At 44.2% G+C, this 24,585-nt stretch overlaps 1 protein-coding gene across 4 annotated transcripts in view; it reads left to right on the top strand.

The window, feature by feature from the left end:
- The window catches only part of EFCAB11 (EF-hand calcium binding domain 11), a 143,765-nt gene that overhangs the window by 23,768 nt on the left and 95,412 nt on the right, over positions 1 to 24,585 (top strand). Inside the window, exon 6 of one of the 4 annotated variants that reach the window (XM_036315243.1) lies at positions 1,135 to 1,292. The exons of the other annotated variants lie outside the window; for them this stretch is intronic. Within the exon in view, the coding sequence (XP_036171136.1) occupies positions 1,135 to 1,204 (70 nt within the window). The 3' untranslated portion in view covers positions 1,205 to 1,292. Of the gene's footprint in view, positions 1 to 1,134; positions 1,293 to 24,585 lie in introns of those variants that run through there. 4 annotated transcript variants of the gene reach the window in all.

The raw sequence follows: 24,585 nt of genomic DNA, 5'->3' as shown, positions 1-24,585 counted from the left end.
CCTCTGAGTTTCTGATCCTGAAGGAGAGAATGGCTGTCGGGGGACATCTGGCAGGTGTTCCCATTTGGGATAAAAATAATTTAATGAAATCTGACCAGCCGTCAGCCCTGCCCATTAGAAATGATGAAGTAGGTTATTTGAAATAAGGATTTGCACTCACAGTTATTGATAGTGACATATATGAAATTCTTTTGCTGTGTCATTCACAAGCAAGTTGTTGAGCAAACTATTGAAGGAGAGCAGCTAAAGGCACATGCAGACCGTGCCATAGAACAGTTTTGCTTAGTTGATTCTGGAACAGCGGGTTCTTTTAAAATATAGTAGAATCTTTGTACACACTTTGTGATGAGAAGAGTAATGAATGTCAATGTATTTCTGCCACACAAGCATTGTTTTAACAAAAGAACAAAGAATTGTTACTTTATTTTCCTTTTACTAAAAGACAGGTGTCCACATTTGCTGACCTTTCTGTGTTAAGTGGTTTCAGGAGGAGCTACCTCATAGGAAATTTTTTAACAATACACTTAAATATAGCCTTTCAAGGTATAAGCAATGTTTTAACAGGGAGTGAGCGAGTACCTGCTTCTCCAAAGAAACCTGCGCTACCCGGACAGCATTTTTGGAAATGGGTATTTGGAAACGTGATTTTTTAAAAAAAAAGATGGCCCAGCTGGCATGGCTCAGTGGTTGATCATTGACCCATGAACCAAGAGGTCACCAGTTCAATTCCTGGGCATGTCTAGGTTGTAGGCTCAATCCCCAGTAGGGGGCGTGCAGGAGGCAGCCAATCAGTGATTCTCATCATTGATGTTTCTCTCTATTCCTCTCCCTTCCTCTCTGAAATCAGTAAAAATATGTATTAAAAAAAAGATGCATGTCACCTATTAAAACCCTTCACATCTGCATGTTTAATAAGTTGAAACTGGAATGTCCTAATCTGGTGGGGAAAAAATCTTACAAAGTTTTATTGGTTTTAGGACACAGTTTTAAAAAATTTAAACATTTGATAGCTTTCATAAGCTTTCAAGAGTGACTAATATCGGGGAAGATGGACATTTACTTGCTGAATGTCAGTGAGGAGCAGTAACAGCAAAATAATAATAATAAAAAAAACTTTAAACCTTTCTTTATCAGAGGTTGGACTTCAAAACCGAGGGTTCAGTGCCATGGTGCCCTTTTCCATCATATCTGCATATCTTCGTGACATGACTCTGACAGCCATTCAAACCAAGTATTAAAACAAATTGCTCAACCACAAAGGATTAAACTGAGATGTTCAGAAATAATAGCGGATATTAAATCATGTTCTTCATAAATATCATGAATCGTTTTTGGTGGCAATAGAAAGTTGTTTGCCATTAAATAAAATATTTGCATCTTTAATTCTTTAGAATTTCTATATTATGTTTTATAATGTGCACCTAAAAATAAATGTATTGCCTGGCCGGCGTGGCTCAGAGGTTAAGCATCAACCTATGAACCAGGAGGTCCTGGTTCAATTCCTGGTCAGGGCACATGCCCGGGTTGCGGGCTTGATCCCCAGTGTGGGGCATGCAGGAGGCAGCTGACAATGATTCTCATCATTGATGTTTCTCTCTCTCTCTCTCTCTCTCTCTCTCTCTCTCTCTCTTTCCCTCTCTGAAATCAATGAAACAAAAATAAATAAATGTATTCATCAGTCCATACATCTTATCTTTCCCAGGATTATCTGATCAACACAGTTTGGGGACCACTGCAATATACAACCTAGTAAGACATTTTTAGTTCATTGAACGTACCCTGTTTAAACTCCCCTTTGTATTATTTTTTTATTTTTTTTAAATATATATTTTATTGGTTTTTTACAGAGAGGAAGGGAGAGGGATAGAGAGTTAGAAACATCGTTGAGAGAGAAACATCGATCAGCTGCCTCCTGCACACCCCCTACTGGGGATATGCCCGCAACCAAGGTACATGCCTTTGACCGGAATCGAACCTGGGACCCTTGAGTCCGCAGGCTGACGCTCTATCCACTGAGCCAAACCGGTTAGGGCTGTATTATTTTTTTTTTTATAGCACTACAATCCCTAAGCCAGAATAAATGATGCATAATAAGTATTAAAGGAAGTTGTGAAAACAAAAAAGGAAAAATATGTCCTGTACATTGAAGTAGCCCAAAGAAACAGGTGCCTAACTTGCACACATACCTCTGTTTGGGTGGTGCAAACAGGTTTCAAGGATAAGGAAAGGAAACCAGTGATGCCGAATCCCGTAATGTTTCTAAGGTTAGACTCTTGCTCTTCGAGAAGCTCGAGTGGCATTTGACTTAATTGACGAGCACAAATGGGGTTCATTGCCCAGGTCCATGGTTACCCAGAAGCAAGCTGGTGCCTGAGGATCACTAAAGGAAGGCAGCTAGGGAGGGAGCCTTCTCCTTAAAGCGGAGTCGCCTGTGCCGTGACAACTGAAGGAGTTTTCATAATCTTCCATTCACGGGCTGCCAGATTCTCACCAGAGAAACTTCTGTAGATCGAGAGCCGTCTCTTTCAGAAGTACTTGCCCATGTTGCACTCACCTAAACCAACAAAGCACAACAGTAAAACCAACCAGGCAACCAAAGCAAACAACTCAAAAAGACAGACTCGGGGCATGAGGCATCAAAGCAGCATTTCACTTCATAAGCTGATAGAAACACCGGTGCGCCATTGATTAAATCGGGGGGCGTTCCAGGGACCAAATGAGAGACTTTGATCAGGTTTGTGAGTTGCTGCCTGACTGCTTTGGTTATGTCTACCTTAGTGATTTTTATCATGAATGAAAGCAATGTCTTTTTAAGTATATATGATCAGGGTCTGTGACAGTCACGATCTGTTCTGCCATCATAACCTCTTTTGGTTTAATGCTACTTCTGTGGTTAAATGGATTCAGAGCTCACCTCCAGGCCTTGTGACATCGCTTCCGTGTAGCTGAAGTTGATCATAAGAACTACCTTCCCTGGTGCCTTTCACGTTCAAAAAGGTTTATCTGGGCCGTTGTCCTTGAGTAAAGGGGTATAATGGATTGAGCATTAACACTTTCGCGTCATGTTCTGCTTCTTTAAGAACACTGGTTATATATGTTGGAAGTCCTTTTAAATTTTTTGTTAACTTCCGTTTCATCTGCTTGTTTTGCTCACGCCTCTCAGTATATTTTCCACAGTGTCTCTTCTCCCGCGTGCTACATCTAATATGGCGTTTCCCCACCAGTTACAGTGTATTTTTCTCTGACATTTCTTTCTTGAGCTACATCTGCGGATGTTTCATTTCTTGTTTGTTATTTTGCCGTATCTTGTTATTTTATATTTCCCCTAAGGTTTTCTGTATCTGCTTTCAACTCTTGTTTTATGGAGGTGCTTGCTTTATTGGGAGAAGCAGTGATTTTTGAGATTTTATTTTTAATGGGTGATTGCTTGGGAGCTACTGTTATAGCTTTTTACATTTAAATTAAGGATAGCAAGTTTTCTACCGAAGGAAGGGTTTTGAGGAACAAGTTACTTTCTTAAACCGAGAGGTGATATCTTGTGTAGAAAACAAACACAAAAGTTGGCACTAGCTTGTTATTTCTAAGATATAAAATGTTTAATATTTGGATTTTAAAATTTGAGATTCCTTTCAGTGTTTAAAACATAATTTCCACGTAGAGCTGATAACCAGGATTTGTGTGTTTGTGTTCTAAAAGAACGGAGTGTGTTTGAGTAACTGAAACAACTTTTCTTCTACTCACCACCAACGGCAGAAGTTCAAGCAGTATGCGAGCTAACAATACTATTTATACAATAGAATTAATGTGAGATAATAGGCTGTTTCTAGCACAGAAAGGTTGAAACAAACAAAAATACCTTTCCTTTTTTAAAAATATATTTTTATTGATTTCAGAGAGGAAGGGAGAGGAAAAGAGAGAGAGAGAAAGGAACATCAATGATTGGCTGCCTCCTGCACGCCCCCTACTGGGGATCAAGCGCACAACCTGGGCATGTGCCCTTGACCAGAATTGAACCCGGGACCCTTCAGTTTGCAGGCTGATGTTCTATCCACTGAGCCAAACCAGCCAGGGCCCTTTCCTTTTTAATATTAATAGAACTTGCTGAAAACTTTACAGCGCTATCTTTTTTAAAAAAGATTCAAAATCTTTAAAGACAAATGGGTTAAGTTAAATGTATTTAACTTGGCCAGCATCTGGTCACCTTTCTAAACTCCTCCTTAATTTATCCTGAATTCCTGTGTTGTCCTTGGCCTGGTGCTTGTTCCTGTGGATGTGTGATGTGTATTTAAACTTTGTTCTGTTTCCCTTGCTGGCAGTGCCTTTGTCTACTTCCTCTCTGTCCAAGGTAGACCTGTCTTTTCAAGGTGCTGCTCAATAGAGCCCCTTTGTCCTTTACATTGAACATTCTTCTCTCCTTTCTCTAAATTTTTATTGTACTTACTAGAGGCCCGGTGCACAGATTTGTGCACCAGTGAGGTCCCTCAGCTGGCCTGCGTGATCAGGCTGAAAGCAGTTCTCCGACATCCCCCGAGGGGTCTCGGATTATGAGAGGGTGGCAGGCCAGGCTGAGGGACCTCACCGGTGCACAATCAGGGCTGGGGAAGGACTGCGGGAGGGCTCCAGGGCGTGTCCAGCCCATCTTGCCCAGTCCCCATCAGGGCCGATTGGGGCTGGCCGGCCTGGGAGGGACCATGGGAGGTTGGCCGGCTGGGGAGGGACCGCTGGAGGGCTCTAGGGCATGTCTGGCCCGTCTCGCCCAGTCCCCATCAGCTGGACCCCAGCAGCAAGCTAACCTACTGGTCAGAGCATCTGCCCCTTAGTGGTCAGTGCACATCATAGCGACTGGTTGAAGGGTTGAACGGTTCGACACTTTGCATATTAGGCTTTTATTATATAGGATGGTTGTGTATTTTTTTCAATCCCTTACTTGGTAAACAAAAATACTGTGTTGAGGATTATCTCCGTAAACTGCTACAAGTTCCTTGAGGTTATGAGCTTATCTACAGCGTTCACTGTTCCAGCGTATTGCTTTATGCATTGTAGTTACTTAATAAGTAAGTGGTGTTGGTCCATTGTCACTCTACATACCCAGTGACGGTAAAATTCTCACTTACGGTTTCCTCTATAATTAATTTACTTCTTATCAACGAAGAAAGAGAACATTAAAATGCAGTCAGAGCCTTATAACCACATGTGGCTTTGCTTCCCATTTTTCTCTTTCTACGTGGGATTTTTATGCATCCATCTCTGATGGCCCCTTTTGCTTTTTGGGGGGAACATTTTCTGCTCTTGATTTAAGCCTCTGCTGTCATCAGGAAGCTGGCTTAATGTTCTCTCTTGACTTTGCCCGCCAGCAGTGCCCTGTTATACATCTGGCTGGCGCTTTCCTCTGAGATGTTTCCTCCACGCTGGGGAGCCTTCTCCATTGCATGTAAGCACTGAGATTTGCACCTTCCCACCCCCTGTCAGTTGGCAAAGAGCTCTGGGAATCTTCTGCTTCCCAGCCATGAAATGAAACATGGGTGTGCGGAGAGCCCATTCCCTGGCCCGACGGGCAAGGTTCTGAGTGCACAGGCGGGTTGTCAGATGTTAATGGGACGCGGAAATACTGAGGCACCAAAGTGCTCTCCAGGCTCGACAGGGGGCGTTTAAGTTATAGCTGATATTTCTGGGGTAAGAATTCCATTCTTCATGCTACATGAGAAAGGCAGAAAACATAGAACGTATACTTCTCCTTTTGGGGATATTAAAATTGGTTGACAGTAAGAGCATCATGACTTGTAGACTAATGCGTTTTCAGTGTCAGTGTCAATGGGGGTGGGGCTTAGGCAGTTTTATTTAGTTAGTTATTTTGATCCTCACCTGAAGATATTTTTTCCATTGGGTTTTTAGACTTGAAGGGAAGGGGAGAGAGAGAGAGAGGGAGAGAAAGAGAGAAACATCGATGTGTCATCGATTGGTTACCTCCTGCATGCGCTGTGGGGCTGAATCCAAGGCTGAGATTTAACCTGCAACCCAGGCACGTGCCCTTGACCAGGAATCCAAGCCGAAACCCTTAGGTTCACAGGCCGATACCCTAACCATTGAGCAACCCAGCCAGGGTGGTTTAGGCACTTTTAAAAGGGAGTAATGGATAGTCCCTTGGCAGAAAGTTCATATATGCTTTATATCGCAGCCATTATAAAAGGAAGGATTGTCATGAGCTTGGATAAGAGGAACCAACAGACTCTTCTGTTCTGCTGCATGGAAGGGAGTCTTCCTGAGCCCAGGGCCCTATAGGAAAGTGATTTCAGGTAGCATTTATTTTTGCAAATCATTTGCATCTCTTTTTGAGTGTCATTCCTCACTGCGTTCTTTAAGTTCCTAGGACTCCTTTCTGCCGGCAGCCGACGTGTTAAACGGCATTTTCTCGGATAATCTCTAACAAGAGAATTTCCCGGTTATTATTTTATGCATCAGAATGATTCTCTTGTCAATGTAGTCATGGGACCTCAACAAAATCGCAGTTATTATAGTGAGGGCCTACTTTGGTGAACACGATTTTTGATCTGTAAGTATCTACATGCTTCTGTATATGGAAAAGTATAAAGAAACGACTAGAAACCCTATCTCGTTCTTTGTAACCACATATCGCCGGCACCAGCTCTACCTGGTACGTGAGTGTAATGGCCAGAGAAGGAGCCTTCTTGAGTTTTCAATTTTTATTTCATGAATTTGTGTATTTTCTTTGCAATCGTAATGCTTTAGTTTTCATTTCAACTGTTTTGTTTTAAAATTTTATTGTCAGAGATCCCCTTTTCTATTTACCCTCTCACACGCTATCACCGAGGATGTGTGCAGCTTTTTGAGATGACCTCACGTAACATATTGAATAAAACTGCACTTTAAAAATCCAGCTACAGAAACAATCACAGTCTAATCATTTCAAGAAAACGTTTGTATTTCAGAGGGTTCATAATCCATATTGCTCTTTGGACAAAAATGATATCCTTGTGTTTGAAGATAATCCTTTTACCAGCATAAACTTTAGAACTGGTGATGCAGGAATTAAGCTCAGAAACTGGACCGGAAAACGTAGAGAGAACAATAATGGCTTCATTACATAGATTTGCAAATAGAACGTGTCATTTTGATTTCTTCAGTTAAGCTAATGTTACCCAGGATGTGTTATTTCATCTCTTTCATATCTGGGATGTCCAGGTATTGTATTCCTCTCTTATGTTCAATCCATTCAGATGTCCGTTCTACTCATCCTTCAAGGCCCAGATGTTAAGATATTTTTCTCGAAAAGCTGGCCCTACCCACCACTTTCCAACCCTCTAGAAGGAAATCGACTCCAGCTTCGGCTTTAAACTCCTAATCTGTCATAAATATGCTTATACATAAACAAGATACATAGTTATTGGCGCTTATACATAGTTATTGGCGCACCCATATTATTCCCAGTACTAGAATGTGAGCCTAACGTAAGCAGGTACACAAGGGTATGCATCATCACGCTCCCCCCAGCGCAGTTTTTGTACGTGTTGAATAGTGACTCCATTTTATGTAAATGAGTGGCTTATGTAGTGAACATGCCTTTTGTTACGTATTTTTGTTTTACTCTCCAAATGCCACACTGATGCCTTGTTAAGGTCATGAGGTGCAGCGAGCCCCAGGGCCTGGGTATCGAGAGACTCGAGTTCTAGTCCCAGCTCAGCCACTTCCCTGACTTCCCATAAGTCTCCGAGCCTCTCCGCCTTGCACTCTCCTCATCTCGGAAAGGAGGGTGTCGTCTGCCTTACAGGGTCTGGCAGGCTCCTTCCAGCCCTGAAACTCACTGATGGGGTGATCTATCCTGGCAGAGTGGCCTGGCAGTCTTCTTTATTTTCTCTGTTTCACAGATTTTACTCAGAATCCACCCAGCATGAATACAGATGTGCTCTGTCGGCGTGGCAAAGCGCGCTCTCCAGAGGACACTGCTGGGTCTGACAGCCACCCAGCCCAGGGTGTAGTGTTTGAGATGTCACTGTAACAGGTGTTACGGCCGGTGTATCTCATCTCTCGTCTGCATATGTGGTTGAATACGCTGTTCTCGCTGTAATAGCACCCAGGCTGTTTTTCTCTTAATCCACCTGTCACACAAGAAACGGCTGCCATGGTGTCTTTCTTATGACCTAATGTTGCGGACCCTTTCAGTCACCCTTGAAGTTATTAATAGCCGCACATCATGAATGTATTCATGCCATTTTCCTTTCTACTAGAAGGAATCCATTTCTTAACATTTTTCTTTTGTAGTTGATAGGTAACTTTCAGGTGAAAATTTTGATGAAATTGTGTGTTGTGTTTATAAAATAAGAAAAACGTGTACCTAATAGGAAAAATTTCCATTTTATATGAGGCATTTAAATTAACATTGTTTTCGATGTCAAGAAAAAAATAGGGTCAGAATGAAGAGTTACACTTCACAGTTTTGGTTATTCTCTGAACATATAGCCTAAAATCAGAACCAAAGATTTCCAGGGCTGTGTTTGTCTGTGACAGGCTGACCTGTGGCTTTGCTACCTCGTGTCTAGCCATCTTGTCTACCTGCCTCCTCTGCAGTCACTCTCCTCCCCTCGGCTACCTTGAATAGATACGTTCTTGTCATTCAAAGAGGCTCCAGAGACCAGCAGCAGCCCAGCAGGGAGCTTGTCAGCAATGCCTAATTTCAGGCCTCACTCCAAACTACTGAGTCAGAAGTGTTTACTTTAATGTGATCCCTGGGCAGTCCATCTGCACATTAAAGTTTGAAAATCACTGGTTACACTTCTAGTTAAATTTTGGATAGTGTGAGGAGAACCAAGATGGCGGCATAGGTTAACGCCGGAGTTTGCTGCTTTGAACAACTACTTCAAAAGTGAAACCAAAAAACGGAAGGGACATCACCCAGAACCACAGGAACGCTGGCTGAGTGGAAGTCCTACAACTAGGAGGAAAGAGAAACGCATACGGACACTCAGAGGAGGCGCAGTGCTGAAGTCAAATTCTGAGGTGTGGAGTGCGGAGTGCGCAGAGCGGGCTGGCGGCGGAGGGCGCGGTTGGCGTTTTCAATCGGGAGGGAGTCGCAGACTCTGAGCTCCAGATCCGGGCGAGTCTTTAGGGACCCAGACTCAAACGGGAGAAGCGGGACTGTCTGGCTTCGGTCAGAGCGAGTGCAGCTTTCTCTCTGAGCTTTGCAGCGGGTGCTGGGACTCAGAGAGGCAGAGCCCCTGGGGAGAGGACCGAGAGCCGCCATAACTGCTCTCTCCGGCCCACCCTGTTGATCCTGTGCGACCTGCCCTGCCCAAGCCCTGCACAGAGGCTTTTGCCGGATAGCCTCAGGCAAACGCCAGATTAGCACCTCCCTAGAGGACAGAAGTTCTCTCACTGCTGACACAGCTGATTCTCATAGCCACTTGGCCTGGAGGTCAAACCCTCCCTGGAATTAGCTACAACAATCAAGATTTAACTATAAGACTTCGAACAAAGACCACTAGGGGGTGCACCAAGGAAGCATAACAAAATTCGGAGACAAAGAAACAGGACAAAATTGTCAATGGAAGATATAGAGTTAAGAACCACACTTTTAAGGTCTCTCAAGAACTGTTTAGAAGCCGCCGATAAACTTAATGAGATCTACAAGAAAACTAATGAGACCCTCGATCTTATATTGGGGAACCAACTAGAAATTAAGCATACACGGACTGAAATAACGAATATTATACAGACTCCCGACAGCAGACCAGAGGAGCGCAAGAATCAAGTCAATGATTTGAAATGCGAGGAAGCAAAAAACACCCAACTGGAAAAGCAAAATGAAAAAAGAATCCAAAAATGCGAGGATAGTGTAAGGAGCCTCTGGGACAGCTTCAAGCGTACCAACATCAGAATTATAGGGGTGCCAGAAGATGAGAGAGAGCAAGATATTGAAAACCTATTTGAAGAAATAATGACAGAAAACTTCCCCCACCTGGTGAAAGAAATGGACTTACAGGTCCAAGAAGCGCGGAGAACCCCAAACAAAAGGAATCCAAAGAGGACCACACCAAGACACATCATAATTAAAATGCCAAGAGCAAAAGATAAAGAGAGAATCTTAAAAACAGCAAGAGAAAGAAACTCAGTTACCTCCAAGGGAATACCCATACGACTGTCAGCTGATTTCTCAACAGAAACTTTGCAGGCCAGAAGGGAGTGGCAAGAAATATTCAAAGTGATGAATACCAAGAACCTACAACCAAGATTACTTTATCCAGCAAAGCTATCATTCAGAATTGAAGGTCAGATAAAGAGCTTCACAGATAAGGAAAAGCTAAAGGAATTCATCACCACCAAACCAGGATTATATGAAATGCTGAAAGGTATCCTTTAAGAAGAGGAAGAGGAAGAAAAAGGTAAAGATACAAATTATGAACAACAAATATGCATCTATCAACAAGTGAATCTAAGAATCAAGTGAATAAATAATCTGATGAACAGAATGAACTGTTGATTATAAAGGAATCGGGGACATAGAAAGGGAATGGACTGACTATTCCTGGGGGGGAAAGGGGTGTGGGAGATGCGGGAAGAGACTGGACAAAAATCCTGCACCTATGGATGAGGACAGTGGGTGGGGAGTGAGGGCGGAGGGTGGGGCGGGAACTGGGGGGAGGGGAGTTATGGGGGGAAAAAAAAGAGGAACAAATGTAATAATCTGAACAATAAAGATTTAATTAAAAATTAAAAAAAAAAAGAATAAAATTTTAAATGCCTTTACAGTAAAAAAAAAAAAATTTTGGATAGTGAGAGTCACTTAGCATTACTGTTTTTGTGTTTTCTAAAATGTTTATATTGATTTTAGAGAGAGAGAAAGGGAGGGGGGAAAGAGACAGAAATATCGATGAGAGAGAAACAGAAACATTGATGTGAGAGAAACATCAACATCCATCCGTTTTCTCCTGCACATCCCCCACTGGGGATCGAGCCCGTAACTAGGGCATGGGCCCTGACTGGGAATCGAACCAGTGACCTTGTGGTGCCTGGGACGACACTCAGCCACTGAGCCACAGAGGCCAGGCTTTAGCATTACTTTTTGATGGTACTCCTTAACTTCAATAGCTCTTCACTGCCTACCTGATAACGTCTAGATTCCTCAGCCTGACTTACAAGGACCCTGCACACAGACCTGGCACGCCTTTTTAGCAATTCTCCTAGCATTTCCAACATCAAAAATTCTACTCCCTCCTTCTGATATACTTGCTCTATACTGATCCTGTCTCATTTCTCTTGTAGCATTTTTGCTCATGCCAGGTTCACTTCCCTCTCTTCTCTTGCATCCACATACCTAAATGGTATCCCTGCCTTAAGCTTCGCCTTCCCTGGTCACTCCAGCCCACATCAGCTCTCTTCTTCCTTAGCACTCCAGCAGCGCTGGCCACATTGATGCATCTTACATCAGCAGCCACAGTGACACTGGCAGCTGGCATTTACTGAGTATTTAGTACAGTGATGGTGAACCTATGACACCCGAACTCATTTTTTTGGTTGATTTTTCTTTGTTAAATGGCATTTAAATATATAAAATAAATACCAAAAATATAAGTCTTTGTTTTACTATGGTTGCAAATATCAAAAAATTTCTATATGTGACACAGCACCAGAGTTAAGTTAGGGTTTTTCAAAATGCTGACACGCCGAGCTCAACAGGTTCGCCATCACTGATTTAGTATGTACCGGACACTGCGCTGAATGAATCCTTTTCATGGGTTAGGGTCTGTCCCCATTTTACAGATGAGGAATAAGCCCACAGAGGTCAAAGGACTAGTCCAAGGTCACCAGCTGGTGAGTAGTGGAATCAAGTTTCATACTCAGGCAGGCTTGTGCTCTTAATTCCCTTCTAACTTCTTTGTGTGTGTGTGTATTTTGTTTGTTATTGTTAATCCTCACCCAAGGATATATTTCCCATCAATTTTTTAATTTATTATTATTATTATTTTGTTGTTAGAGCGTGTGGGAGGGAGGCAAGAGAGAGAGAGAGAAACATCAATGTGAGAGAGACACATCAATTGGTTGCCTCCTGCATGCACCCTTACTGGTGCCAGGAATTGAACCTGCAACCCAGGTAGATGCCCTGACTGGGAATTGAACCTGTGACCCTTCATTGGGTGGGCCTCTTCTCACTTCTTTTAACAGTATAGATGTCTGGAGAGTGGGAACCATGCCTTTTTATCCCCATGGTTGGCATGTCTCTCTGCCCAGAAATGTTCCTGATAAGCCAGTTGTGTAATTATATAGCTTTCCCTTGTTCATATGAATTGGTTTGGTTTGATTGTTATACTTGAGGTTTCAGTTGGTTATCTGCGATATAAACAAAAGGAACTGTTTACAAAAAAATGTACAAAAGGAAGCTGATGCAACATTTTTATCATATGAAACTGTAGCAGGCATCCCAGTTGGGGTTGCTTTGATGGGAAGCCATGTGTTACACGTGTTGCCTTTGGAAGTCAATCACAGTTGCAAAGGATTTTGCCAAATACACTGGAAAAACAAAACATATTTAAAATCAATAAGTAGGTTTTTATCATTTTCACTGGGGTGGGGGTGCTAACCTGAATCCACAGTTGTCTCTTTATAAGGCAGGGTTATGCTTTGATTCAGCTGGAACACCCTTTGCATCAGCTGCCGAGTTCAGCGTGGTGTTTTATCATTCCCGGCTGCTCGCAGTACCTGCCTGTCTCCCCTCCTTGGTTGCAACCTGCTGCTGGAGAAAATCAGGGCGAAATAGTAATTAAATGCACTGCAGACTGCATGTGGCGCCTGCTGGTTCCTGCTCTTTCCCTCGCCCCTGCCTGTCACCAGGAGAGGCACCAAGACTAATGCCCTTTACCGTTTCCCACTCTCTCCTGCCCATCACTCACCTCTACGCCTCTCCCACTCCTGGGACTTAGAATTTCACAAGCCCAGAACCGGATACTGGTGGCTGATCCTGGCAGCTGGTTCCTGTTGGACCCGTGGTTCTCCTCCCTGCTGTATCCTCCCCACCCACCTCTGTTCTCCTTCACTCTCCGCTCCTTGTCTTCACTGTGAGCCAGGCCTCAGGCTGTGCCTGTGACCAAAGGCCCCACCTTGGTTCTGATCAGCCTGCAGTCCGACCTTGGCTTTTTTTTTTTTTTTTAATACAGTGTTATTGATTTCAGAGAGGAAGGGAGAGGGAGAGAGAGATAGAAACATCATTGATGAGAGAGAATCTTTGATTGGCTGCCTCCTGAAGGCCCCACACTGGGGATTGAGCCCACAACAACCACTGAGCCATGCCGGCCGGGTGGGACCTAAGCTTTGAACTGGGCTCCGGTAGTTGGATGTGCTCTGTGCCAATCGGAGACCTGAAGCGAGCTTACCACATGCTTTTCTGCAGTGCATCTACCTTCTCCCCAAACACATATACCACAACCCACTTCCCTCTCCCTCTCTCTGCAAGTGTGACGTCTGAGAGATCTGTGAACTCTGTAAACCTTTTTGGAGCTTGTTGTCGACCTTGACCCACAATGGGACCAACCTCGCAGTCCAGGCAAACTGTTGTGCCTACTTGACCCAAGAGTTTGGACTACCTAAGCCCATCTTCTGTACAGTCCCCCAGCCCCGATCCTGTGTGACACTTCCGAATGCTTTCCGTGCTGAGGCCTGGTACACCTGTCCCTTGGGTCATGTGATACCCTGTTGCCGTCCGGGAGAACTTTCCCTCACCTGCCCTTGGTTCCCTATTTCCGGGATGGCAAACAGTTGGCATGTGTGCCATCATGGTCTCCTCCTGGGCCTGTGGCCTGCACTCTTCTGATGAGCCTCAGGATCCTTCTCGGGATCTCAACCCAAGTCACTTCACTAGCTTTGTCACACACGATGGATCGGCTTGCTCCCTGTGACTGTGGTACCAAACCTTTCCCACTGCTGTGCATTGCATGTGACCTTGCCTTCGGCTTCGCTGACAGGGTCACGGCCTCTGCTTGGGTCTCCTTTACTGGCTCTTTTGATTTAAGAATACCACTGCCTAGCCCTGGCCTGTGTGACTCGTTTGGGCGTCATTCCAGGAACCGGAAGGTTGCCCGTTCGATTCCCAGTCAGGGAACATGCCTGGGTTGCAGGCTCGATCTCTGGTAAGGAATGTGCAGGAGGCAGCCAATCAATGTTTCACTCTCACATTGATGTTTCTCTCTCTTTCCTCTCTCTCTCTCTCTTTCTCTCTCTCTCTCTCCATCTCCCTCTCCCTCTCCTTCTCCTTCTCCTTCTCCCTCTCCCCCCTCTCTCTTCCTCTCTCTCTAAAAATCAATAAAAAATTCTTTTGAATAAAGAATACCACTGCCTAATAACAATAGTACAGTGGATGGAATTTACAATTAAAATGTCTAAGTACACTTGACATTAAGGGTCATTCAGGACTCAAGTTAAAGAATGTGTTTAGGAAGAAAAATACAAGTTAAAAAAATGCTTGTCTTAAGCCAAGTCGTTGTCTTGTCAGGGTTCCTGGTAACCCATTTGTGATTTCAAGCAGAAATCTTCTCTGACTTGGAGATGGCAGATCAAGGCGGGGAGGGGGCAGTAGGAGAGTCTCGCACTTGGTCCCTTTTTGCAGAATTCAGCTGTTTGGTGGAGAAAGTATTCAGTGAATGCAGGAATGAATGGGTGAACGAATAAACAAACAAACGAGCAAAGGAACAGAATGAGGTTGAGCAAAGTTTGCATGTTCAGAGTATGTATTAAATTGGGTAGAGCAGCTGCTGGCCCTTAATTTTATCTGGGCCTATTACAGATTGTCTTCTTCCCTGGGTTTGCAATTGCAGATTTAGACTCAGAGGCTTTTAAAACACATGAACCTGACCACGCATTTGTATAGAGATTTAAACTGCTATCATCATAAAGTTACTACAGTAGTTTTATACTCTACTAGAGGCCCGATGCATAAAATTCATGCAAGAGTAGACCTTCCCCCAGCTGCTGGCACCGGCTTCCCTCTGGCACCCGGGACCCGGGCTTCCCTTGCAGCCCCCGCTTCATCCGGAAGGTCGTCCAGAAGGACGTCTGGTCTAATTAGCATATTCCACTTTCATTATTATAGCTGAGAAAACTTGCTAACAGAACCCTGCCCTCAGGGTCAAATTCAGTTAACTGGATGGACCCTTTTTCTTCTTCTTCTCTTGTATATTGTTTAGTAAAGAAGTTTCTGCAAATTTTTACAGTGTAGAATCATTCTGCCGCTTACAAATTTGTCCTGACAACAAGTGGCTGGATGTACTTTTCATAGACATCTTGCATCCACAAATGGGTTGTTTGGGGGGTGGGGGGGAATTGGACTTCTTCAGGAATACTTATTCTCACAGATGGATTTATTGTAGGGAGATCAGGTTTGAGCCCCCAGGACTCAGTTGGGCTGTATACTGCTCTCCGTTGCCAAATACGGTTCAATTAAACAGGGAGGAAGGATAAATGGCAACATATAGCCACACCTCAAATGGCAGAATCCATCTTTGAGTCAGGAATTTTGGTGGAACGGCTCAAAATTCTTGAAATGTGAAATTGCCTCTTCATTTTGATTTCCAATTAAATTAATGTCTTATATAGACACTGTAGGCTAGCGTAGTATTCCGTACCATTTACCTTGCTCTCTTTCTCTCTTAGTTTCTAATTTTCTTTATAGTCCTTAGTCCTTGCTTTTGGAGTGTGAGCTTATGGTCGAATAAATCAAATTAGCTTTAGTGAGTAGATTTCGTTGTCTCTAATGACTTACTAACCGAAATATACCTTCTTATGTGAAAAAGCCAAAGTGGATTGTTATTTATTTGATTGACAAGGAAAGTCATTTCTAATTTTATTTAGAGACGGAAATAAATTACTTTGCTGTAAATTAATTGTGAAATAAATGTAGGATCCTCTCTTAATGAACAAAGCAGATGGGAGAGCCAAGCAAGTGTGTAGTAGATCCAGTCCACCAGTTGGTGGTGCTAAAAAACTCTGATAAGAAATTAATTGGAAGGAGAGGAGGCTCACCTGGAGCGTTTCCTAATAAACGTTATTAGTTTTTGAAAAATTAGTACTGAAAATATATGCCCAAATTATTGCATCTTCTAAGCTTAGGAACCACCCCAGATCTCTTTGATGAGCAGCAGAATACATTTCTAAACTGTAAAGATGTCATTGGCTCTCGTACTATTCATATTTTGGAAATTGCATGTTGTGTAGGATCTGGCTCCATCCGGGAAACGGCCTTTAGCCTGCGGCCTGGGGAATGGAGGTGCGGGCAGTAACGTATTCCTGGTCCTATTTAGGTGCCGGGTTTAGATGGAAGAAATACCGATTCGTGTTAGTACTACTCTTATTTCACTACTAATGTGCTTTTTAGAGGCTGGGTTTGTTTGTTCAGCCCTTTTTAGCCCATTGTTTTTAGCGCCCGAGAGGTCCCATAGGGCAGTAGTCTGTTGGTTGAATTTGTCCGGAGAGGCACTCAGAGCCTCGGAGTCAGGGAGAGCTGGTTTTGAATTTCCTAACCTATTTCGTAACTGTGTCTCAGTCACTTATATAAATTCTTTACAGCTCAGTTTTCCCATGTGTAAAAGGGGGACAGTAACAGCTTTCCCCAGAGTTGGGGTCGGCGTTAGATGAGGGTTAGGAGTGGTCTTTGGATCTTGTTTACCCTTCATCCCCGGTTTGAAGCAGAGACTGTGGCTCAGATACACACACACACACACACACACACACACACACACACACACGTATTTAAATCCTCACTTGAGGGTAAGTTTTATTGATTTTAGCGGGTGAGGGGGAGGGAGAGAAAGAGAGAGAAACATCATGTAGTAGAGAAACATTGATTGGTTGCTTCCTGTACGCGCCCTGACCAGGGATTGAACCCTCGACTCTTCGGTGCATGGGTCGATGCTCCAACCAACGAGCCACACCAGCCAGGGCAGTGGCTCATTATTTGGGGGCCCACACCATACCCCCAGGTGTGGACCAGGCCTTAGGACAAGGCCTCGTGCTTCACTAGTGAAAAGATCTTTCTAGGCTGTAAAGTTCCACACAGATTTTGTAAGGACTCAGACTCACAAAAGAGAAACCTAGTTATATATGCCTGTCTCTCCTGGAGATATGTATGTGTTGGCCTGAATCTGATTAAACATTGAAAACTGAGGAAGGGAACGCGTGATTGCTGAAGGGTGGAGCGAAGGTATTTCTCAGCGTTTGTCCACCTATTTACTTGTTCCACACATTTTTATTGAGCATCACTGTTCCAAAGATGACGCCAGGGGCGCCTCAGCTCACCTCTGAGAGCTGCGGACTTAAAGAAGCAGGTGCTTTGCCCTAACCAGTTTGGTTCAGTGGATAGAGCATCAGCCTGAGGACTGACGGGTCCCAGGTTCGTTTCCGGGTTGAGGTCTCAACCCCCAGTAGGGGGCATGCAGGAGGCAGCCTACCAATGATTCTCTATCTCTCCCTCTCCGTGTCTCTCTGAACTTAATAAAAATATATTAAAAAGAAGAAGAAGAAGCAGGTGCTTCCTGCTGGGCAACCCTGATCCATGTAACAGGTGGATTATTTAATTTGTGTATTTTTATAATATTATAAAAATCAGTGTAGGATTGCCTGTAAAATAATTTATTTTACTTATTTATTTTTTAATATATATTTTTTTATTGGTCTCAGAGAGGAAGGGAGAGGGATAGAGAGAGACAGACACACCAATAATGAGAAATGTGTCTAACTGGGGGTTGAGCCTGCAACCTGGGCGTGTGCCCTGACCGGGAATTGAACTGTGACCTCCTGGTTCATAGGTGGACACTCAACCACTGAGCCATGCCGGCCGGGCAAATAACTTATTTTAGGACTTTTAAAAACTCTGATTGTACTCTGGCCCCTGTGGCTCGGTTGGTTGAGGGTCATCCCGTGCACCGAAAGGTCACCAGTTCGATTTCTGGTCAGAACACATGCCCAGGTTGCAGGTTCAATCAGGATGTGTTCGGGAAGGCAAATCGATTGATGGTGTTTGTTTGTTTTTCTCTCTCTCTCCCTCTCCCTTCTTCTCTAAAATCAATAAAAACATATTTTAAAAACAAACAAAACTGTTTTTATTACATTTTCCACAGCATATTCTGTGTTTGGAAGGTTGAAACAAGTCCAAAGAAGGCTTCAATAAATAGTAAAATCATAAAACTCTATTAACTAGGTGCCTTAGCCAGTATAGCATTTAACTGTTATATGTACAGTATAAGGAATATATTTATATTTTAAAATATTTGTATTGATTTCAAAGAGGAAAGGAGAGGGAGAGAGAGCTAGAAACATCAATGTTGAGAGAGAATCATTGATGGGCTGACTCCTGCACACCCCTACTGGGGACCGAGCCCGCAACCCGGGCATGTGCCCTAACTGGGAATCGAACTGTAACCTCTTGGTTCATAGGTCGAGGCTCAACCACTGAGCCACGCCAGCTAGACAGGAACATATTTTTTGAGGAACAGCACAGCTAACATCTTTGGTTAGATCGGATTGATAGATTCAGACCTTTGGGAGTTAGAGTTTCCAGAATCATGGAATCCGGTGGTGGCGGCCACCTGAGCAATCACGGATGCCCGTCTGTCCAATTGTGTAGCTCAGAAGACGGAGACGAGGCAAACTTAACGACCTACCCACAGCGGCATTGACCTGGGTCAAAACTCAGGTCCCCCGACCCCCAACTCTGTGCCAGTGCATTACTGTCCCATCCTAACTGCCACCCGATGAGCCATTGCCAGTGTAGATAAAAACAAGTGGATGCTTGTTCAGCCTCCATAAACTCTCCTATTAAACACGGAGTATCATTTCTGCCCAGCTGTCAGAATGCAAACTTCGACTGTATCCAAGGCAGTTAATTAAGGTGCTCCAACCGCCACACATTTCAGAGCAGAGAGAGCGAAAGGGAGGGCAGTGCTCAGCCTGAGCAGACGAGCCCGCGTCTGAGCCCTACAGGGCGGGCAGGGCTTTCATTCAGCCTCCGCCTCGCCTGCCTCTGTCTCTCGCTGGATGAATGGCATCGCCTGCTGCAGGTGTATTAGTAATTTCTGAGTTTGTTCCCCACTAAAAGTGACCTCATTGTTTTGTGCTTCTTATCCATAATTATACAGTAACAGGAAAATAAAGCCGGCTCTGAGCACAGCCCACAGCAGAAACCGTGTGCTCTTTATGCAAGTTTGATTTATAGACGCTCACTGCAGCGCCGAGTGACTATGAAACATTCATCTTCCCATTGCTAGTTGCCATGGAAATCGAGTACACAGAGCAGTGTCATTCCCGTCCTGGTGCTGCCTGCAGTAGTTTATTCCTTTGTTGTTCTCGTTTCTTAAGCAACTGCCTAGCGTTCTTTCATCATTACAATTAATCTCACACATGAGTTTTTATCTTTCATCTCAAATAGGAAGCACTAAAAATGTAGGAGGAAAATAGGGAGAATTTAAATATTTTTGTGGCTTTAAATATGCATTTGCGATCCCCCCCCCCCCCCCCCAGTCCCATCGGAAAATAGGTCATGCGAAAAAAGAAAAAAGCACATATTAGTGTACAGAAATTTCAATAAAGAAAGCAATGTAAAATCTGAGCAAAAAGCAATGCTGTACTTAAGGAGATTTTAAGGAACTTTAGATTCTCAAGTCTCCCAGTGTTTGAAGCTAAATAACTCTGTTATTTTGGGTCCTGCCAACCAAAAAAACCCCAAAAAAAACAAAAACAAAAAAAACCCTGAGCTGTCTCTTACCAACTCTCCTTTTGTTTTGTTTTGCTAGTCTTCGTAGGGGTTGGGACAACCTAAATATTTGCTGGATAGATGTAATATTAAGAGTAGGGGGTCCTTTTTTTTTTTTAAAAAAAAAAAAAACTAATAAAGTTCAATAATTTTTTTACAGTGTAAGTGAAAGGAATTCTTGGTCTTCTTGTTTTTAAGGAGTCCATCTTATCCCCGTTTCACCTAGCCCAGTCCATAGTACTACGTACCATGCTGCAGTTAGTAAGTGCTTGTTGGTTAGCTGCCTTCTCCATGGGCTTCTGGCCAAGTCTGTTGTAAGAGAGCGCGTTCTGGGAGAACTCTCTGGGTCTGAAGCCCTGCCCCATAGCTTACTGGCTGTGATCCCTTTGAAAAGCGGCTCTATTCGTCTTGGCTCCCTTGTCTGTAGAGTGAGTGGCTATGAAATGAAGATGATGAGGGGTTGTTGGGAGGGTTCTCAGGTCGAATCATGCAAAGAGCCTAGCTCTGTGCCTGGCACAGAACAAACGCTCGGGCAGGGGCTTGGGTGTGGGGGGACTGTTTTGGTGGGGTGAAGGTCATTGTTGCTAGGGTCACTGCTGTGACTGCTGTGACTGCTGTGCCTACCCCAGGGCAAAACCGAGGGGCAAGCTGAGCTCTCACCCAGAGGACCCTGCCCCCAGCATCCAGGGGCACAGATAGCTTCCCATGCCTTGTTTCACTTGGGCTACCTGGCTGGATTCATTCATCTCTACACTTTATTTATTTTTTAATATATTTTATTGATTTTTTACAGAGAGGAAGGGAGAAGGATAGAGAGTTAGAAACATCGATGAGAGAGAAACATCAATCAGCTGCCTCCTGCACACTCCCTACTGGGGATGTGCCCGCAACCAAGATACATGCCTTTGACCGGAATCGAACCTGGGACCTTTCAGTCCTCAGGCCGACGCTCTATCCACTGAGCCAAACCGGTTAGGGCCATCTCTACACTTTAGATACTAGGGTGGTAGCCCGGATGTATTGACAAGGGCCTTCCTGTCTGCACAGGGAGAAGAGAAGGCTGGCAGGTTTCTCCGCTATGACCTGGACTGGTTTCTTATCCCTGGCCGTGCATGGGGGGAGCGAGGGGGAAGGGAGTGGGCTGCCTGATCCTGTCTTGGTAGGGGAAGGTTCCAGTGTTTATCTACAGCACCTGAAATCACACGTGATCTGCCGCCTCTCCACCCTCCGTGCTTCCCATGTCACCCACAGTGGCTGCCGCCTGCCCCCAGCCTTTCTGGAGCTGAAGTTTTCCGAGCTGGTGGCAGAGGTAGTCCTTGTTGAAAGGTACTCTCCTGGGCCGTCCTCCAGGGCACAGGGCAATGCCCATTTTTTGGGTTTAGCTTTTGTTGGGTTAGTCTTGTATTTTGTCTCTTTTGCTTTGTGCAGTTCTTTTCCCCTTCTCCCCCCAATTTTTATGCTGAAATTCCTTCAACTGCATTTCTGTTTATTTTATTAGCTGGCTTCTTAATGTTGCTAAAAGTTGTTTGCTTTAAGCGATCACAAAGCGAGTAACCTTAAGTTAATTTGTCTTGCTTTCCCCCAAGCCCGATCCATAGCATGTGACCTAGGCGCACTTTTGTTAATGATGAAAACAAAATAGCCTTGATGGTTTGTTTCCCTTTGCCACATCCCAATACTGTAGCTCAGCGTCCCCAATTCTCTTATTTCGTTCTTGGTTTTTCCCAGTCCCCCAGTCAGTGGGCTCAGGTCTGTTCTAAAGAGATAGCAGTGTACTTTCCTGAATCCTTGGGTTCTCTCTCCTCTGCCTTTCTTCTTGCTTCTCCCACGAGATAAAAACTCCAGAGTCAGCTTCTCATGTCTTCCAAGTGAAGCTCTCGACACTCGCAGTGACCTGGGTGCTCAGCAGACACCTAGATTCTTGTGACTACATTGGACACACTGTGTGGCTTTCAAATCAGAGCCTGAACTTGATTTTATATTTGCTAATGTTTCCACTTCCTCCCTGGACTCCTGGTTGTATGTATGGCCCTCACCGCGTACTTCACACGCAGCGTACATTCTTGTCTCTTTGCCCCCCAGTCACTAAAGGAGGTGGCTCTGCCCTGTGTACTTCTCCCCTCAGTCTTATATCTTTCTTGATTTTGGTAACAAATATTAGTTAGCATCGACTGCATTGCAGACACTGGGAATATATGCCAGTAAACAAAACAGACAGTGCCCTGCCCTCTAGGAGCTTGTAGTCCAGTTGGGGAGATAGGTAGTTAGAATCTAAGATAGTTTATCCCGAAAGATGACCACCAAGCATTGTGGGAAAATACAGGAAGGGCGTTATAGGCTGGGGATGGGGCGGTGAGAAAGTGACAGCCAGTGTGAGCCGTGAGTGATGGAAAGAGCCAGGCAGGGAGGGGGAGGGTGGGTTCTGTGCAGAGCGCCTCTGTGGAGGTCAACAGAAGAGCACTTTGGATAACTGAGGGGTGGTCGGTACAGTCTGCTCTTGAAGACACTTGTTTTCATTTATCTGGGTGGGTGGGTGGCACCAGAAGGATAAATGCAGAGTGATGAGAGTGGAGAGGTAGGCAGCGGCCAGATCATAAAGGGCCTTGTAAACTGTTGAGAAATCTGAACTTCATCCTGAGGACATTGAGAAGCCATTGAAACGTGTAGGGAAGTGACATGATCATCAGATTTCTGGATTTCCTGATCTCTCCTCTTGTGGTGCGGAGACTGGCTTGAACGTGGCAAGGGTAGCCTCTCTTTGGGCTGATCCCAGGCACCACCTTCCCAAACTCATCTTCTCCTTATCCCCACAGTGTGTGTCCAGCTCAGCATGTCCAGCTTCTTGTGTTTTCCTGATTAGCACGAAGGCTTCTTTCAAACTCTAACTCCCCTTTTCTAGCTTCCTGCCTTTAAGGCTAGACTTCTGCCTTCTCCCAAGCTCCTGGCTGTCTCTGCTCTAAAACGAATGTGTCATCTGGGCCATCCACTGGGTCTCCCATATTACTGTTGCCCAGAGACTCCATTGCTTTGCCTACCAGTTTGTATCCACTAGGATTTGGGGTCGGCTTGCATCTAGCCTGAACTCCTCTGACCCCTGAAAGTCATTGTAACTCACATGGTTGGCCCTTCCTGTCTCCCTGGACCAGCCCAGACCTGCACCTGAGAGCATTCCTCTGACCCTCTTTTTCCAACCAGCAGTTGAGTATCCTAGGTATTCCACACTGGTCCCCACTGCATCCCCGTATTGGACAGTACATGTGGGAAGATGGATTGAAATAAGATGAGTTGAACTAGCCAGTATACTTTGGGGAAGTTACTTAACTTCTCTGTGCCTCAGTTTCCTGATCAATAAACTATAGAAACGAAGAGAATCTACATCATAGAGTTGTTTGGAGGATTAAATGAGTGGCTGCATATAAAAACACTATGTCTGGCCCATAGTGTAGACACTCACTGTTTATTGATGTTTGTATGAAGGTGTCTACATCATCCTAGAGAAAGGGGCAGGAGAATGTAAAAGGTTTTTGACTGCTGGAGTAATTGGCCTCAGCCAGATGGGCATTTATCTTGGAAGGTCCACTCCTCTTCACTTTGGGTAATTGAGAGATGACAGCAATGCTACACGCTGCCCATTTTGGGTGGGTTGGGAGGGGATACAGACCAAGTGGGCTTTCTTTTAAATCTGAGGTTTTATCCTGTGCTGATTTTGTTCCAGAAATTCCCTTAGTTTTCATGAAATCAAACTAGCTTTGCATTTCATAAATTATGCTTTATTCCTGAGGGCAGTCATGATAGTTGTCTCAACTTTGCCTTTGGGCCTCCTAAGACCAGCCTTTCCTCCTTAGTAATAGTGATAAACAGCAGCTACTAGCTGGTAAGGCAATAGAAGACAACTCAGTATGTTGATTGATTCCACAGATAGTTATGAGCACATGCACGTGCAAGGCATTGAGAAGGGAACTTTCGGGGCCACCATTCGAGCAGGGACAGTCTCATGGAGTGGCCATAAGGTAAGGTAGAAAATGGTGCCCACTGTGGAAGAACAAAGGATTTCGTTTCAGCCAGGGCAACCCAGGAACTTAATAACTGAGTTAGGTTTTAACGAATCCCTAAATGGAAAGATGTAGTTGGTAAGGTAAGTAGACATGAGGGAGGAGTGATCAGAATACCTAACACATATCAAGTGCCTACTGTGTGCCAAGACCTGTTCTACGTGCTTGCTTGTCTTAACGCATTTGAGCCACACAACAAGCCCCTGACGTGGCTACTGTTATCACCCCATTTTACAGATGAGGAAACTGAGGCACAGAGTGGCTGAGTAACTTGGCTAAGGTCACATTAACTGATAGAATCTGGCTTTGATCCAGACAGCCTGACTCCAGATTGGAAACACAAATAAACATACCCATCATGCAAGGGACAACCTTCGCCTTCCCTTTTGTATCTCTCCCCATGGGCACCCTTTAAAGGGATTTTGAGTCTTTTTATCAGTCAGATCTACTACAGTTTACAGATTTTGAAGAATCATTTTATTGAAGGGCCCTTTTCCAGTTCAATTTCAATAGAATAAAGATCTAGACAGCATATAAATTTTCACAGTCAAAAATAGAGCTATATAATCTATGGCTATAACCCTTTTCATAGACCTATGGCTGTGGATATAGGAAAACACTAGCTGAATTGTACATTTTACCCCCCTTGATTTCTGACAATTTGGCCATAAAATCTTTTGATAAAAATATCAAAAAACCCTCATACTGCAATACTGTAAGATGTGACTGCGCTAATGGCAAAAAAAGTCTATATTTTAGACTGTCATGAACTGTTTAAACATCATAATG

The sequence above is a fragment of the Myotis myotis genome, unplaced genomic scaffold (assembly GCF_014108235.1).
Source record: "Myotis myotis isolate mMyoMyo1 unplaced genomic scaffold, mMyoMyo1.p scaffold_m19_p_1, whole genome shotgun sequence".
Lineage (NCBI taxonomy): Eukaryota > Metazoa > Chordata > Mammalia > Chiroptera > Vespertilionidae > Myotis > Myotis myotis.
Note: the sequence above shows the minus strand (reverse complement) of the source record. Positions and strands in the feature narration are given on the sequence as shown.